At 40.2% G+C, this 17,217-nt stretch overlaps 1 protein-coding gene across 1 annotated transcript in view; it reads left to right on the forward strand.

Annotated features, from left to right (window-relative positions):
• The window catches only part of csmd3b (CUB and Sushi multiple domains 3b), a 322,370-nt gene extending 312,907 nt beyond the window's left edge, over positions 1–9,463 (forward strand). The window contains exons 64-72 of the mRNA XM_070847130.1: positions 1,189–1,262; positions 2,285–2,396; positions 2,492–2,671; positions 4,189–4,248; positions 5,075–5,233; positions 6,690–6,826; positions 7,672–7,759; positions 8,577–8,712; positions 9,304–9,463. Of these exons, the coding sequence (XP_070703231.1) occupies positions 1,189–1,262; positions 2,285–2,396; positions 2,492–2,671; positions 4,189–4,248; positions 5,075–5,233; positions 6,690–6,826; positions 7,672–7,759; positions 8,577–8,712; positions 9,304–9,463 (1,106 nt within the window). The remainder of the gene's footprint in view (positions 1–1,188; positions 1,263–2,284; positions 2,397–2,491; positions 2,672–4,188; positions 4,249–5,074; positions 5,234–6,689; positions 6,827–7,671; positions 7,760–8,576; positions 8,713–9,303) is intronic.
• The last annotated feature ends 7,754 nt before the right edge of the window (positions 9,464–17,217 follow it).

Consider the following 17,217-nt stretch of genomic DNA (forward strand, 5'->3'; position numbering starts at 1 on the left):
ATTTAGTAAAAGGCTTCCAGAAATGGGTATTCACATCCAACTTCAAACAAGCTGCTGCTATCCGGGGATTAAGAAGAAAATGAGAAGGGATATTCAGCACACATTACAAATGGTCCCATTGGGTCAATTCAGCACCACATGTGATGTTTAGAGCACCACTTCACATGTCTGATTCAGAGCAGGTGCTTAAACATCAAGTATGGCGATGAATTGTAATAAATGAGAGCTATTGTAATTCAAACAGACATTTGACTTTTTGTTCCTCCATAGCACTAGATAAGGCAAGCATGTAGTACTTTAGAGCTGCTATAAAGTCGAATGTTCCTTATGAAGCAGACAATTCTAAAAATAGAGGGCTTTCTCTCAAGTGTTACTTCATTGATGTAAAGACTGTAACTGCTGAATAAGAAGTAGTTACAGGATACAGAAAGTACGGGGAAATCTCTTAGTCCATATCATGATGGTTTTTTTTCTCAAACTGCGACACATTCACAAGCGTGCACTACGCACAGACATAAAAAAGTGAGGCGAGAATGCAATGGTGAGCGTTGGGCTTTGTGTGTGCATGCGTGTGTGCTTGGTTGATTTATTAGTGTGTGATTGCAGCTGTATGTTAGTGTGTGATGTGTATTACTATGTGACTGAAACAGAATGAGTTTTGAGTTGAAGCAGCCTGCTCTTTAAATAAGACAGACGAGGGGGGGGGGGCAGAGAGAGAAAGAGAGAGAGAGAGAGATACAGTGACATGGAAAGACAGAAAGAAAGAGGAAGAGAGCAGTTAGAGAAGGAGAGGGAGATGGGAGAGAGAGAGAGGAGGCAGTTAGAAAGGTACATGAAGGGAGAAGGAGAGCGGTAGACGGGGAGAGAGAGAGAAGTGGAGAGTGAATCTGTCATTTCGGAAGCTGTATTGAATCGAGCTCTGCGTCAGGATGTGCTGTACATGCTGATGTTCCTGCCACACACACACACACACACACACACACACACACTCTCGAAGCTGGCTCTGCTTCGTTTTCTGACAAAGCACTACTGCCCCCTGCTGTCCTGCTGGGATATATACCCTGCTGTTACCATGACAACAGAGGACTGGAAAGGAGAGTTGAGAGAGGACATATTATGCTACTGCTAATTTATCTTTCTTTCAGATTTTGTGCGTAATTACTTACAAGCTTGTGCTGTTCCTTTCAGAACCGACCAAGACAAGCTGTGATAATCCAGGAACGCCACGCTATGGCTCCTTAAACCGGACCTACGGTTTCAAGGTAAAAAATATCTGTACTGACAAACTTACCTCTATGTCTACCCTCCTATCCAAGTGGTTAACTTACTAACTAATACAAAGGCTGTTGTTGTGGCTCTTTTGACACTGAAATCTGGAAAAAAGTTATATATTTTTCATAATTTTCAACATTGATATCTTGTTATTGGTCACTGTAATCTTTAATCTTGTGCCTTCCTTCTTTTACTTTACTATAAATGAGAGGAGACAAAATTCACAGTCCAGCCAAAGCTTTTATGAGGCTCCAGCTCCCTGAGTTGGTCAAATCAAAAGGGCATCGCCACCCAGTGGTTATGTGTAGGTCTGGTGCTGTCCGGTGTTGTGTCCTGGCAACAAACCTACGTGCAACTACCAGGAAGTGCCCCGCCACTTTGGCTCAGCAAGGAAATACTGTACTTGGAAAAACAAAAAGGCATTTTCTCTAAAATGACTGTTATATTGGAAGATGACCACTCGATTCATTGAGCTCAAACTTCTGAAGTCTCATGTTACCTTTAGCTGAATGCATTTGTAGACAGACCGTGAAATGTGATTTTATTACTTATTTCTTACAGCGTTACAGGCTTCAGATAGGGACTTCTTTATGGACAGTTTAGACATGAGTAATGATAACAGCTACAACTACTCATTCATTTTAATTACTGTATGTCATGAGTGCTCTGTAAACATGATGAGAAGGTTTGATTTAGAAAAACCACCATCAGCTTTTCTATGCTTTGCTGATATTTTCAAGAAAACAAAATTAGATAGTTCATGTGTAGTGTTATATGCATTTGGAATTGCATAGTCATTGCACAGTAATCAAATGCTCTAAATTAATAAACAGATGTTTTGTAATTTTGAATGAACATCTTATTGTATTATCTGCTATAATAACTGGCCCCTCAAGTAAACTAAACAAATGACGTCTATGTTGTATCTCTTTACTCTGAAGGTATTGTTTCAACTCTGTTTGTCTTTGTCTTGTGTGTGCGTGTGTATGTGCTTTTCTCTCGCTCTCCATAGGTGGGGAGCGTGGTGTCATTTCAGTGCCAGCCAGGTCATTTGATTCAGGGCTCTTCCTCTAGAACCTGTCAGCCCGATCTGACATGGAGCGGCGCGCAACCTGAGTGCATACGTAAGAAACATACCTCCCATAACCCTGTACACTTATCGCCCATCCATCCTCCGTCTGTCAGACTCCAATGCACAAATTCCTTCTCCACCCTCCAGCCCATGCTTGTAAGCAGCCAGAGAGCCCGCTCCATGTGGACGTGGTGGGAATGGATCTGCCTGGTTTTGGCTACACCTTGGTGTACAGCTGTCAGCATGGCTACTTCCTGGCAGGGGGCTCTGAACACAGAGTCTGCAAAAGTGACGGCACTTGGACAGGAAAGATGCCAATATGTCGGGGTAAAGAAAATTCCTTTTCTATGTTTGAATTTTTAGATTTTTATCTATCTGGTCCATTTGATTGAATTTCTTGTCCAGACAAATGAAGTATGAGTGAACATGTAAGTGTGTTGAGTGTGTCTTGCTCAAGGACACTTTGTCAGCACGCATACCAGGGCAAGATGGCCATCTGGAGTAGGGTGAGATGTCCTGATGGGCTGGTCGCTGGTCTGGCAGCACTGATAATAAAAGATAATACAACATCCCATAGCGTTTCATCCTTCATTAGATGAGGCTGGCCAGGTCCTTACGGGTGAAGTTATGAATTCATCACGTCTCATGACTCAATTTTTCTTCCCCCACTAACTTTACTGCATACAAGGAGCTAACAGTGACGGACTGAGTGTGTTACCTGGTGGGAATAACAAATTTATAAGTTAAACATATTGTCAACAGTGTAATTAAGAGCATGAATATGAGATCACTGGAGATTCAGTATGATCGCCAAGTTACCTAAATGTATACAGTATGTATACTGTATGGGTTCCCATACATAAAACACCAGCTTCAGTGAAATGAAGCTTAAATATTCTAAAACTAGGTTGCATCTGGAACAATACCTTTTGTATCATACATAAGAAGTGGGATGATGATTCGCCATCTGCTGTTTTGTTGTCTTTAAGGACTTATTGCCCATGTTGAGACTGAAAGTGCCTTCCTGGCCTTGGAAATAGTTGCCGACAAAAACAAACATATTCATATAAGTTCCATTTTGTAGCTGCTCTGCAGCCTTTGATTGTATCACAGAAACTTCCTTCAATACTATTGTGAATCACAAGATGTAAGATTTCCTAAGACGTGTATGTTATACCAAGTTGTTTATTGTTCTGTTAAGGTTTTGTCTTATTCAACAAGAAATGTTAAAAAATAAAGTTGTGAATCCACCGGTAATCCAAGGAAAAACTGCAAACTTCAACTTTGAAATCATTACACCAAGCCTGGTACCCTTTTGCCCCGAGGTAGCCTTTGAAATTGGAGGATTCTCTGATCCAATTTGAGATTCTAGGACAAATACCCCCTCCCTTGCTTGCCTTTATTTGTTGGCAACAATGGCTGCATCTTGAAGTGATGATAGAAGCTGCTCTGAATGGTCAAACTCAAAGTGCCTTAAGGCCACTTTTAACAAGATTTAATATGCGCTACAATTATCGGTCATGAACTCTATTTGCATTGCTCTGCCAAATAATCACCATTAAAGAGGTTTATTTTTGGGTGACCCTTTTCAGCACACCTCTTTCTCATTATGCTCATTTGTGACTAATAGCAGCAAGCGCTGCATTCAAATTTGGTAATTTGTTAATCTTAAGTGCACTCTCCCCTGCAAAAACCTAGTTTCTCAGGATATCAGCTGACGGTCTTGTAAGTAAAACAACAAGCAAACTGAGACATTTCAGACATCGTCCCTGTCCCTACAGCTCTGCTTATGTGTTTTAAAAGGACATTATCTTTCACTGTCTCTGTCTGTCTTGTGTGTGTAGCTGGAGAGAAGAAGAAACCTGTGAAACCAGCAACAGGAACTCCCAGCCCCAAACTAAATGGTCAGTTCTATTACAGTCTTTTCTATTACAGGCTAGTACAGTCCTGTCATTCCTTGTCTACTCGTTACTTTTCTTATCGGATCTATTTTGGTCCAGTCTAGTTTGGTCTTGTCTGCTGCACTGTTTAATAAATCCTGCTCTGCTCCTTTCCACTCTGCTTCGCTCTGATCCAGACTGTTGTTCTTCTTGTGTTGTTGTCGATTTTATAGTACTTTACTGCTCTCCTTGTAAATAATTTATTTTTCCTCACTACATGTAGAAAGATAAATTAGCTACTGTGATGTTCTGTTTTTTTCTGTGCTGCCTGTGTGTTCAGTTCTGTATTCTGTCGTAATTTAATAACTATCTGCTTCTCATCGCACGACACAAGTTCCTATAGCTACTGTATGCACACGTTCCTGTAACTATGAAAGCACCAGGCAGCCCTTGAAACTACTTAAAAATCTTGCCTAAAGCCAGGAATTAAATCTTGTTTCTTGGTACATACAGATATAGGGTTGTTACTGTTCACATATTGGCAGAGATGTTCAGAAAATGCAACAACTTCAAAATCGGTGTATCTTACAGTATATATGTACTGTATGTAACACTAATTACTCACTTTTTTAATTTGGAGCCAGTTCATGGACATTATCACCTGGTGTAGGCAAAGTGTTCAATCAATATATATAAATGTTTAGTTTTGATAGTTTAGTTCTGTTTGAGTCAATTTGATGCTGTTCAATCAGTTTCTGTTCTGTTCTATTCTAATCTATTCTAATGTAATCTGGTTATTGTCTATTCAGTTATTATCTGTTTCATTCAAACGATATGTTCTGTTCTGTAGTTCCAGATGATGTCTTTGCTCCTAACTACATATGGAAAGGTTCCTATAATTACCGTGGGAGGAAGCAGCCTATGACACTGAGCATAACCAGCTTCAACTCCACAACAGGGAGAGTCAACGTTTCCCTTAGCAACGGCAACATGGAACTGCTCCTATCAGGCATGTCAAAATAGGATTAATTATACCCTCCGTGATGTATATCTAGTATAGTATATGTGATTATACATGAAAGGACATGTCATGCTCACACTGTATTTCAAGTATGTTGCAGTACTTCACTGGGCTGTTGCAATAACTGCAATACCACGGTGGATATCAAGCAATCGCCGCAATCGCAACATTCACGTTTTTTTCCAAATACTTTATGCGACTGTTGCCACTGATGTGCATGCTGACCAGCCCCTGCAGCGAGAGCTGCCGCCTGGCTACAGAGGCTTGTCAGCTGTAGCCAGCAGGGATGTGCAGTGGGAATTCAGGCAGATATTAGTGATTGTGAAACACGTGGAGGGGAGTTAGGGTCACCATAGTAGCGAAAACAAAAGCCGGAGTAATGGTAACTTCGTGGTAAAGGACTGAGGAGCTCCTACTTACAGCAAGAAAATGCTCACGTAGGCCTGTCAGTTTGAAACTGTATCATCTTTGTCATTTAAAAACCAACAATATGTAAGCTATTTTTCACAGAAAGGGAACACAATGATTGTCCCTGCAGCTATGTTCACCTGCTAGTTATTTCAGCAGGGACTCTGCATATTCACCTGCTCCCTTCTCATGTGTCTCTGCAACTGTGATCACCTGCTCAGGAGTCTCCATGTAATTATCTTTATCATAGCTGCAAGTTATAACCCTTGGCAACACCTAAGAGCAGCTAACAATCAAAGCTCATTTATATAGCACTACAATCAGGACAAATTAAGTAATTTACAAAAAAATAAGGTAAAACCGTATACCGCACCATTCAGCCACCCTAAATCACTGCGGGGGAAATTCCTTCATCACAACAGCCCTAGTGCATCATGGTGTTGTATTGATCCACTGGCAACACACTGAATAAACATGGAGCCATTCTGAGGAAAAGGGAGCTCCTAGCATCAGCACACTCACTGAGACTCTTTGAATTACTCATGCTGTTTTCTAATGATATCTGGATTTCACTACTTTCCTAGAGCTACCATGCTTCTTTTTAATGTTGCTACTGTATTTCCCCCCCAAACACACACATACACTTACTTACACACGACCTCCCAGGGTCCTACAACAGCATCAGCAGGGGGTTAAGACCCTATTAAAACATAAATCCTGTTGAAGCTAGATTTGGTTCCTGGAGTAGCAGGGAGCACAAACACCATATTACAAAACCGCACAGCTATCAGACTTTTAACATTCATCTTCTGGCTTAAAGGAGCAGTTTTAGATGAATCACAGCTAAAGCTGCACTGTTGCAGGTACCGAAAGGTCAGTGCCCAGATGCATAAAACTTGAATGATTTTTTTTCTTAAGATTTTTATTAAAATGTCAGGTTTTGCTTACCTAAGCTCTGCACTTAAAGGAGTAGTATACTACTGATGTGTTTCACCCTGTTATATTATAAACCAGTTGTTTGTTTTGTCCTCTCTAGGAGTCTATAAGGCCTCTGAGGCCAGGCTGTTACTGCTGATGTACCAGGTGAACTATGTGAACCAGGGAAACCAGCCTAAAGATTCAGCCATCTCTCCAGCCAAAATCATAGATGATTCCTGGACCATGGATGGATTTGTAAGTGCTCAGTGGATACAGAAACAACACAATTTAGAGGGGTTTACACAAAATGTCACAAAAAAACTGCATATTATTGTAGTTCATCAAACAATACAAGACAATCATTTTTGGTGTACGAAACTCTTTGTGTAAAGGCATTTCACTGCAGTGCTGTTCATTTTAATGAACAAATACAGGTTAGTCAGTAGGAGACATTTCACTGCGCCCTGGTTGATATTGTTGACGTAGCTCTTGTCATCTCATTTGTTCAGATAATCATTACAAAATAAAGTTGAAACCGCTTATGGTGGTTCTGGTCTGTTAAGGTCAATTTCATCACTTTCTTTAGATTACCTTCTAAATGACATTCACATATATATATATTACATGAATATAAAGTAATGAAATAAACAACTTTCCTATTTACTGAATGTTATTGACTAAACAAGGGCAGCATTACGTGGGCAGGTGTTATCAAACCGCTTGACCGGGATGACCTCAACCACAGGTGCTTTCCCTGTGCGCACTCGTTTTCTGTCTCAGTCACGAGCAGCTGTGACTTGTTACATCGTTGTTGGAGGCGACTACAGTTTTGCTGCTGCATCTTGTTGGCTCGTTTTCAGTGGTTTGTCTCAAGCGCTGAGGAGATTAAGTTTTTCATACAGAGAAAATGTTTTCCCATCATTTCAATGTACACTGTACATTGTAAGGGAGCTGCTTGAGTGCTATAAGCGAATTATTTAATCATTCATAATTTAAGCATTTGTATAGGAATGATTCTATCCTAAGCTTTTTGATCCAGGGAAGCACTGTAAGCTGTTTCTCCTGAACCACCAAATACTAACTATCTCCTCTCTCTCCAGGTATCAGCAGAGCCTGATGGTTCTAGTTATGTATTCCAAGGTTTCATTCAGGGAAAAGACTATGGACAGTTTGGACTGCAAAGACTGGGTAATTCTCTCTTAGCTTTAGTTAACCACACAAAATAATGATGGTGTTGATTATAAGTCAATATTGATTTTAAATGATAATTTGAAAAATCTAATTAGCTGCTTGTAAGAACCTCACTAATGCAGAGAGCGATCAGGGAGCTTCTCTTTGCTGGCAGCAGTGACCTTACTGCTCATGCAGAGTCAGCTTTACAGTGGATACTTTCTAATCGAGAGCAAAAGCTGCTCTACCGACATGAAGTCATCTTACAAGGTCTTAAAACCGTCAACCTGCATCCCGCTAAGATGACTTCCATCCCCTTTAAATAGCTGAGAGCAGTCTCTCACTTTGCTGTAAGTTATAAGTAACTGATCTCCAGAGAGGCCAAAATTGGCAGGCACATGTACACATGAACATTCTGGGTATAAAAACAAATCCAACAAGATCTGACAGCTTGTCACTACAGTGTATTGCAAGTTCATGGACATCCTGCAAATGCAAAGAAGAAAAAAATGTATGATCCTCCAGCATCCACTGTTGACAAGCTCTCACTTGCAGCTGCTGTGGCGAGAAATGTCAGTCTTGTTTGGGCTTTGACATTTACCAGCATGCATGTCACACATATCCCACATACTGTGCAGTACTACTACTACAACTACTACTAACAATATAAAGTACTCCTATAATGGGAAAACTGTATTTCAAATATGGAACAACACTGAAAAAGAGGTTTTTTTCAGATCGGTTTTGATAATGTTAAAACAATAGCTCCTTCTATTATCATGTCATCCAATGTGATTGCGTAGACAGTGACAATGTGTTTCCTTGTATGCCACAGGTCTGAATATGTCAGAGAGTAAGAACTCGTCACCCCCTCAGCTTGGTACCAACAGCAGTTCAGTGGCTATCGCTATTCTGGTGCCTTTCTTTGCTCTAATATTCACTGGCTTTGGCTTCTATCTTTACAAACAAAGGTATGTGCTAAGAAAGCCTGATTGTCCCATGTAAGTGTGTTTCTCCTGCATTTCACCAAGAGAAGATAATACATTTCCATCTCTGCATCTGCTTTTTGTTATTGTCATACAAAATGTTGAAAGGCATTGTTAACATTTAAAGAAGCTGTCTGATTGATGAAAACAGTACTTGCCTCAGTGGTTTGGTTGTTGAGGTGCTAAGAGAGAGTCAAGTCATTGTCTATTGCAAATTGTGCTGCAAAACAATTTTGTCTAGGAGGTGTTAAATTGGATTTTTTCAGAGATTCTTAGCGCAATTGACTGGTGTTCACATTGTTATAAGATGCAAATAACTTCTGTTCTGCTGTTAATATCCATAAAAAAAAGCTTGCTGAAGGAATTAGTTTTGGACGGGCTGATTGAAATCTCACTAGGCTTTCAAAAAAGCACAACTGTTTGTCTAATCCCTCTTAAAGCTTGTTTGCTATGCCTCTTCTCCCTAGACTGTATTCACTATTGTCCATTGGCTACCCAGCTAAACTAATATTAATAGAACAATTTTATCAGTCTAATGTGTTATTTATACTTTCTTTACTGCCTTTTCTTTCACAGAACCACACCAAAAACACAATACACAGGCTGCTCAGTCCACGAAAACAACAACGGTCAGGCTGCCTTTGAGAACCCCATGTATAACACCAACGCCAAGGCTGTGGAGGGGAAGGCTGTTAGATTCGATCCGAATCTAAACACTGTTTGCACCATGGTCTGAGGATTGATCATCCTCACTTGAACCTAATGACTCAGAAATCTAATGGGACCACAATTGGTACGAGGCCGTGCAGGGGAAAGCCGTATGCTTCGATTCATACCTCAACATCGTCAGCAGCACGGTTCACACATTGATTACAAAAGACCTGCACTCCCAGTTCAGAAACCTTATCTCCCAGAGCCGAGGGAAAAGCGTCCACTCGAAACCAAAACCCAGCATTGGATCCTTTTACTTGCAGCATTTTGTATCCACAAATGAAATTTAAACCAATGTGAACACAAAATGTTTGCTACCTTTAGACGGATGCAACACAGCCAGTTAAAACTTGCAGTGAGATGTGACATTGAGTGAAAGGAAAAGGATGAAACCTAATGGGAAACTATACCGGCTATTATCTGTCTCTTACCCAGGACTTAGCGGGTCATGGATAGTTATTAGTTTGATGCTAAACCAGACACGGCCATTATACTTCAACCTCTTATTTAACCCCGCTCACTGTCTCTAATACCACTTGTAATGATTAAGCCATGACCTGCTTGTCGGATATCATGACATGACATGTCACCATAACCCAATGCCAAATTTTGTATTTCACACGGCTTTGGAGAGAAGGACCCACTCTCAGCTCTGTGACCATTAGTCCTTGCCTGGAGAAAGGGAGAGCGCGTTATCAGTGCTCTGGCCATGGTTATACATCATGGAGATAAACTGCACTACAAAAATGGCTGGATTCCACTCGTACCATGTTGTCTCCCAAACTGTACTAAACACATCCGTACTGTGAGGAACACAGAAGCAAAATGGCCACAGAAACTAAGACTTGAAGAGGATGTCACAAAAGACACTGTGAAGCAAAGAAAACTGTTTCTAAATACCTGGGTTTAAAACTGACAGTACAAGACACTGTCACCAGCAGACCATCAGTAAACCAGACTGACTAGCTGTGAATAGGAGCCTCTTTCTAAACCGACCACGGAATACAACACCCTAGCAACCAGACAGGACAACCTTGTGTCTCCATGATGACCAGAGGCTGGTATTACCGGCCTCTTGTCTTTTTCTATTAAGATGGAGTCTAAAACGGCTAATGCTAGCAGACAGTAGCAAAAGTTGTTTTGAAAAGAGACTAACTCCTAAGCAAAGGCTAAGGGCAGCCCTGGAGACGGAGCTATAATCCTAATTGAACTGGGATTAGAGCAAAGCAAAACTAAAAGGAGTCTAAAGGGGAGCTAGCACTGAGACAACACATGAGAAGAAACGGACTCATCGAATGGATGAACTGCTCCTTCCCAACCACTGGATAAGAGAGGAAGCCAAGGAGACAGAGACAACTCCTAACTGAATAGGAAGTAGAGTAAGGGAGTCACCAAGAGAAAAGACGAAATCTAAAAATCCCAATGCCGCCAATCAGAGCCTGTCTAACCTGCAATCAACTACTGAGAGAGGTTGGCCTTCCCTCTACACGATGAATCACATCAGACAGAATACGGCCTTGAGGAAAGATGTTCCTGATCCTGTGAATTTAAATGGATTCTGATGAGAAAGACGCTGAATGGATACAGAGGACTCTGATGGACTTACAAAGAAAAAGACTTTGTGAAACAGAGAAAGCTCTGGCACTAAAGCACATTTTACAGGAACACTACCTGTCTACCCAGTGAGAGAACACAGGGACACACAGAAAGGTTAGGGGAGAACTGACAGGATGAATGACAGACAGAGAAGATGACAGGTACACTCACTAACAAAAATCTGAAGAGACAGAAAAAGAGCAGAAGGACGGTATTAAGACCAACAGTGAGACACGCAAGGAGAGAGACAGGTTCAAGTAAGACAAGCAGGGTCTTAAGACTGTCGCAGACCATCATCCATTGTCTCCACTCTCCAGACAGACTACAGGTTAAAACAAAGGCTTCAGAGAGAGACAGGCCGATTGACAGGAGGCAGACATAAATTGATAGACAGGCTAAAAGAAAGACAAAGAGGGTTGTAGCCCTACGATTGTGGACGCAGCTCCACAGTAATTCTGCACTCTGCGAGTGCTTATCTTCTTTCTTTGTTATTGCTGCAGAATCTTCTGATCTGTAAATCTATTGCATATATATTCGGGAGCATTCACCACCTATATTTTTGTGCTATATATTTACCACAGGGGAGGGGCAGAAGGGGAAAAATGGATTATAGCAGAGAGTTTTTAGAAAAAAAAAAAGAAATAAACATCAGAATAAAAGATATTACAACTATGTGCTGTTCACAGAAGTCACAAACAGTATTTTGGTTCCCTTGTAACATGATATTGGTTTGTTTTAATTTCTTGTGCAACGTGAAGTTCCTCTCACCATCACTGTCTTTCCCACTGAGGCGAACATGAGTGTCAGTGGTGTTGTTGTCATTATTGTTGAGATGCAGGGTTTGCCAGCAACAATCATGCTCTTTAAAGTTAATGTTTTATCGAACATTCATCACACATGGCACATTTCTCAACCACTAATACTGTAGATAGAGTTTGTGCTATAGCTGACCCCCCCCCCCCCCCCCCCCCCCACTACAGATGTTGGCCACTACAAATGCACACCTGTCCCACCAGTTACCAACATTTTAATGATCCGCTGGAATAACAGCCCTGTTTTCAAATCTAACTGTTGACATGAAGCCACACAGATTTGCACATCCAATCTCTGAACTAATGTTGTTTTTTTGCAGTTCAGAGATGTCAACAATCTTTGTGTTGTCATGGTAATGCAGAAATCTCAGCTCAAAGAAACCCACTGGTTTGGTTACATATGAACAAAGTGTGCCTGCTCTGACTTTGGTGGAAGTGAACGTTTCCATCGTCTCTCACAGTCACAGAGGAAACACAAGCATTGTAAAAATAGGATTGATGATAATAATGATGGTGATAATTGGGACGTAAAGTTTGCAGAAGAAAACATACATACAAATGTTCTCAGCCGCATATAGAAGTCAAAAGTGAAAAGAATTATTTGACGTTGAAACAGTGGGTTTGTTACTAAAATTACTGTTTAATTTAGTTGCACAATCTATACAAGTTTTGACCTTGTTTGTTCATAAAAACTCAAAAGTAAATCTGTAAATCTTAGAATATCATCATCACAAGTTCACTAGTCCTGTTTCTGTGTTTGGGCTCATGAATCAATACTGAATTCTGTTTTAGGGTCCTTCTTTAACATTTTATTTGCCCTTGTACTGGAATCCACACTAAGATTTCAAGTTGTTAATTGAGTAAATTCAAACACATAACGAAGGCCATAGAGATTCAGTATTTCCCCCCTTGCTCCTGCTTATTTTTATTTCATAAGAATATAGCCTTATAATCTCAGCTCAGTGTTCGTTGGCTGGTAGCTCTTTTTCACGTCTGATCTGCTACCTTTTCTATTCAGTTTTGTACAGCCAGCAACCTTCATTGTATTTAGCCCCTGCGAGCCACTGGAGGCTGTTGTTGCACATGTTTTTGGCTTTTCTGATGGTTTCATGAACCATAAAAAAAAGAGCCACTGCTGAGAGAAAATGTTAGTTTTTTGTGTGAAACCATGCATAACATCCATATAGTAGTGTCGTATTGTAAGGGTTGGGCCTGAAAATGCACCACATACCATACCTATATTAACTGGTCCCCACATGACAGGAATACATGTATCATTGAGCATGAATCACTGTTTTTCCCGCTTCAGTGCCCATTAAAAAAAGTATTCCTTATGTTTTAAAGAGTCTGTTTTAAAGGTTTAAACTGAATTTAGTGAGTTTGGGTCCCACACATGATGAATACCAGTTGTTTTTAATGAGTCTGGGTGTCGGGTCAGCAAAAACATCTACTTTGTTTTAAGAAGCCCTGCTGTCGTGACCACAGGCACCGACGCAACCAGCTGACAGAAAACTCCTTTTAAAGTCATTATTGGTTTGAAAGCAACGGTAGCTGCGGCTTCCTTGTTATCAATGCTGCGACTGTCCCGCGCTGCATCGCTATGGTGACATTGTTTCTTCTTACAGTTTGGACTGATTGTTGCTGCTGCTGTTGTTGTTGTTGTTGCTGTTGTTGTTGTTTTTTCGGTATGGATCTGACACAGTGCCTACCAAAAACCATGGGACCCTCCCTGTCGTCTACACACACACACCCACACACACAAACACACCCACTCTTTCGAACACATACACACACACACATGCATACAACACACACCTGCTCCAGCCCTTCCCTTCATCAGAAGTAATTTTTTTCTAAGCTTCAGTCTATTTTGCCACAAGCTTTTCCTACTGACTGACCGCAATAAGACCCATGTGATTTGAAAGACTTAAAGCTGTTCCTGCCTGGGGACATTGGAAATATTCACCATTTGAAAAAAAAAACATGAAATATAGAATAAAAAAGTGTTTTGTACAGAAATATATTTTTATGATGAAATTATTTGTAAAATGTATGAATCTATTATGTAAATTTTCAATGCAATGTAAGATTAAAAAAGGCTAATTGCTTTTGTAAAAAAAACGTGTCTTTCTTTGCTGTCTTTCTACTTTAAATGATTTCTGTTCATTGTAAAGTGCTGTTGTAACAATTTATATACAGCTTATATAACATGAGTATATTGTCATTTATGAGGAATACATACACAGTTCAATCTATAGATTTTAAATGTGGCTGGAAAACTAGTTTCAAAGTCAGGGAGTGCCTTTCAGAGGAAACACTGCAGGCACACAGTGTGTAGAACTATATAATACTAGAGTGGAGCTACCCCACCTCACCCTCCATTTACTCACAGTGGAAGTCCTTATCGCTGCGGATGCAACATTATTTTTGGCGCTGCACCTGTGACTGCTGCTCTGATTGACAGGAAATAGGAAAGCAAAATGCAGACTTTTTAAGAGAGACCAATATTACGACCCTTGAGATTTTTTTTTTTTTGAAATAGCATTGAATTAATGATGCTTCCCGTATCCACATTGTTGTTTATTTAGAGACAGAATGTGACGGTCTGACATTGAACTGTGTCATCAAACATAGCCGGTTGACCTGTACAACCACCCACAAATCTTGAACATTGAATTCAAGCAGGCATTGTCATTATTTGGGGAAATAAGATGAACAAGTTTACATGTTCAGATAACTGAATACAAGTTGGCCTGCAGAGATGGTAGCCACCACTAATCTGCTGACCAGTCAGCCACTGGTTTAAGGTGTCAATGAAAGTATGGTTATTATTGTTATTATTATTTATATTAATAATAATAATAATAATTTACTGGGTCTACAGGTCCTTGCTTGGCACTAATAATAGACAGCAATGCTGAATACACATTTTCATCAGTGTAATGCACAAGAGAAAAAGTACTTAATGTAGCCCATCTTCATAATACATATAGAGTAAAAAATTGAAATGTGGCTTAAGTCCGCTTATATTGACATAAATGTTCAGAGCCAACCTGAACGCTCCCTAAATAATCCAGCAGGTTAAACAGGCAATGCATAAAATTGTAGCAAATTAATCCTGCACCAGGGGCTGTTCCTTAAAAAATACACGAACGCTTTACCTTCTTTAGTTAACGAGCCAGTTCAATACCTATCAGCTTTTCTCTTCCACCTTTGAAACACATCATTTCCTTTGCACGCATGCATAATTTCCTGTGTGTTCCTTCTGCATACAGTATTTGCATATTGAGTTGGAATGAGAGATCCAAGTTATGAAATCTACCACAGAGGAGTAAATTGCTGCAAAATGCCAGCAAGGTAAAGTGTCAGAAAACGAATTTGATCATTTTCAGAAATAGCACTTTAATCATTAACACACACCTGCACACAAAATGTGGCCACTTGTCGTCGTGACATTTGAGAAGGCCAAGCTGCAAAATGTTTCTTCACAAAATAGATTAAGATCAACGAGGGGCCCGGACAGCTGAGGTCGCATTCAAATAAACTGTGAATTAATTAGGTTTTTACATCATTACCATCGGATGGGTTGCACCGGGGAGCTGGACAAAAGCGTCACTTTCTGTAATGAGGGTGAATTTTTAAAAGATGGAGCCCTGTGTGACATTTACTGTCCTCTGTTGGTGGCCAGCAGGAATTGCATCAAACCAAACACACACAATCATAACCCCATGGCTGCTTCAGTGGAGACACACAGCTAGAAATACTATTGACTTACTATGTTTTTTCTTCAATTGACATAATACAATTGAAGAAAAATAATGCATTTTTGGGTTTCTCTTAGATGCATCAATTTGGAACATTATTACCATATTCTTTATTGTAAAGACATATTCATACAAAGTATTGTTTCTGATTTTGGAGACAGCAATCTTGGCAAAGTCTAAAAATTCCAGTGTCTGATCTGGAGCTTTTGATCATATCACTGGATTTTCAGCAACATGAAGAAAAGCCCAGACTGTGCTTGGGGAAAAATAAATGAAATTTAAAAATCTACATTTACTTGACATCTAGGCGAACTGCAATATAGGATCATTTGATGTGATCAAAGCCTCCAGAAAAGCCATTATGGTAGTCTTCTTTCTCCTTTACAAAGTTGTTTCTTAAGCCGGTGGTTACATGTATACCTGGGGTATAAAGTGGAAAAAGTGGAACATGAGAAGCTCAAAAAAGCAGCAGGAGCTGAAAGAGGAGCTAAGAAAGATGTGGGGAGTCCGGGCAACAGTGGTGCCAGCGGTGATCGGAGCACTGGGAGAGTGGCTCTAGCAGATCCACAGTACAACATCTGAGGTCTCTGTCGGGAAGAGGAAGATCCTGAAGCAGCTAAGATACTGCGCAGAACCCTCTAAATCCCAGGCCTGTTGTAGAGGACTCGAGCTTGAGGAAAACACACCACCACTCTGAATATTGTCATATTGATTCTTGTGAAATCTTTCCACCCGTGAGCCTTACAACTATGGCAAGAACACAACGGTGGTGAAAAACAATGAACTGTATCTGAAAATACAACAATACATGGTTAATGATAGCAGTTGTGAAGTATTCTGCTTCTACTCAATATCAATACGTATCACTAACAACTACTAGTATTCTACATACAATATTTTGTACATTTAAATTCAAATTGTTCAATGATTAAGTCGTGCACTTTGGAAATAAGGTGCCACTGTGCCAGAGTACATTAATAAAAAGCATAAAAATAGAGCTTGTTCACTGAATAATGTATAAAAAGATACCAGGGGAACAGCTGAGCCCCCAGTGTCCTCACATCCCAGGAACAGCCATGATTTCTGCCAGTTGCTTTAAACAATCATGAACATTAAGATACTAAATACTGGATTTCTCATTCAAATTAATCATACAACGATAACACAAAGTCAAAAAAGTGTAAATGTTTTTACAGTAAATAACATTAGTAGTAAAATTAGTAAATTCCAAAGGGTCAAACTGACCTGTTGCCTGGTAACTTTGCAGGTTGCCAGGTAATACGTCACAACGTCATCATGGCGGCAACCGGGAAGTTAAAAAAAAAAGTTGCCCGTGGATACATTAAATTGAGCAACTACATCCTGCTGGGTTTCGCCTCCTCAAGTGGACTTATCGTCAAAACGGTGAGTCGAGTCTGACTTTATTATCTTCCTGCTGCTGTTGGATACATTTGTGGACACGTTGTTTTGTGCTTACAATGTTTTTTTGTTTTGTTTTTTTTTTCAATTTTTAATTCCTGTTGCTCCATCTGGCTAAGCTGGCTGCCACGCTGCTGCTGCTGCGAACTGCTTGATTCATTTAATTGTGTTCAAGCCGTGATTTGTGT

The sequence above is a fragment of the Pempheris klunzingeri genome, chromosome 16 (genome assembly GCF_042242105.1).
Source record: "Pempheris klunzingeri isolate RE-2024b chromosome 16, fPemKlu1.hap1, whole genome shotgun sequence".
Classification (NCBI taxonomy): domain Eukaryota; kingdom Metazoa; phylum Chordata; class Actinopteri; order Acropomatiformes; family Pempheridae; genus Pempheris; species Pempheris klunzingeri.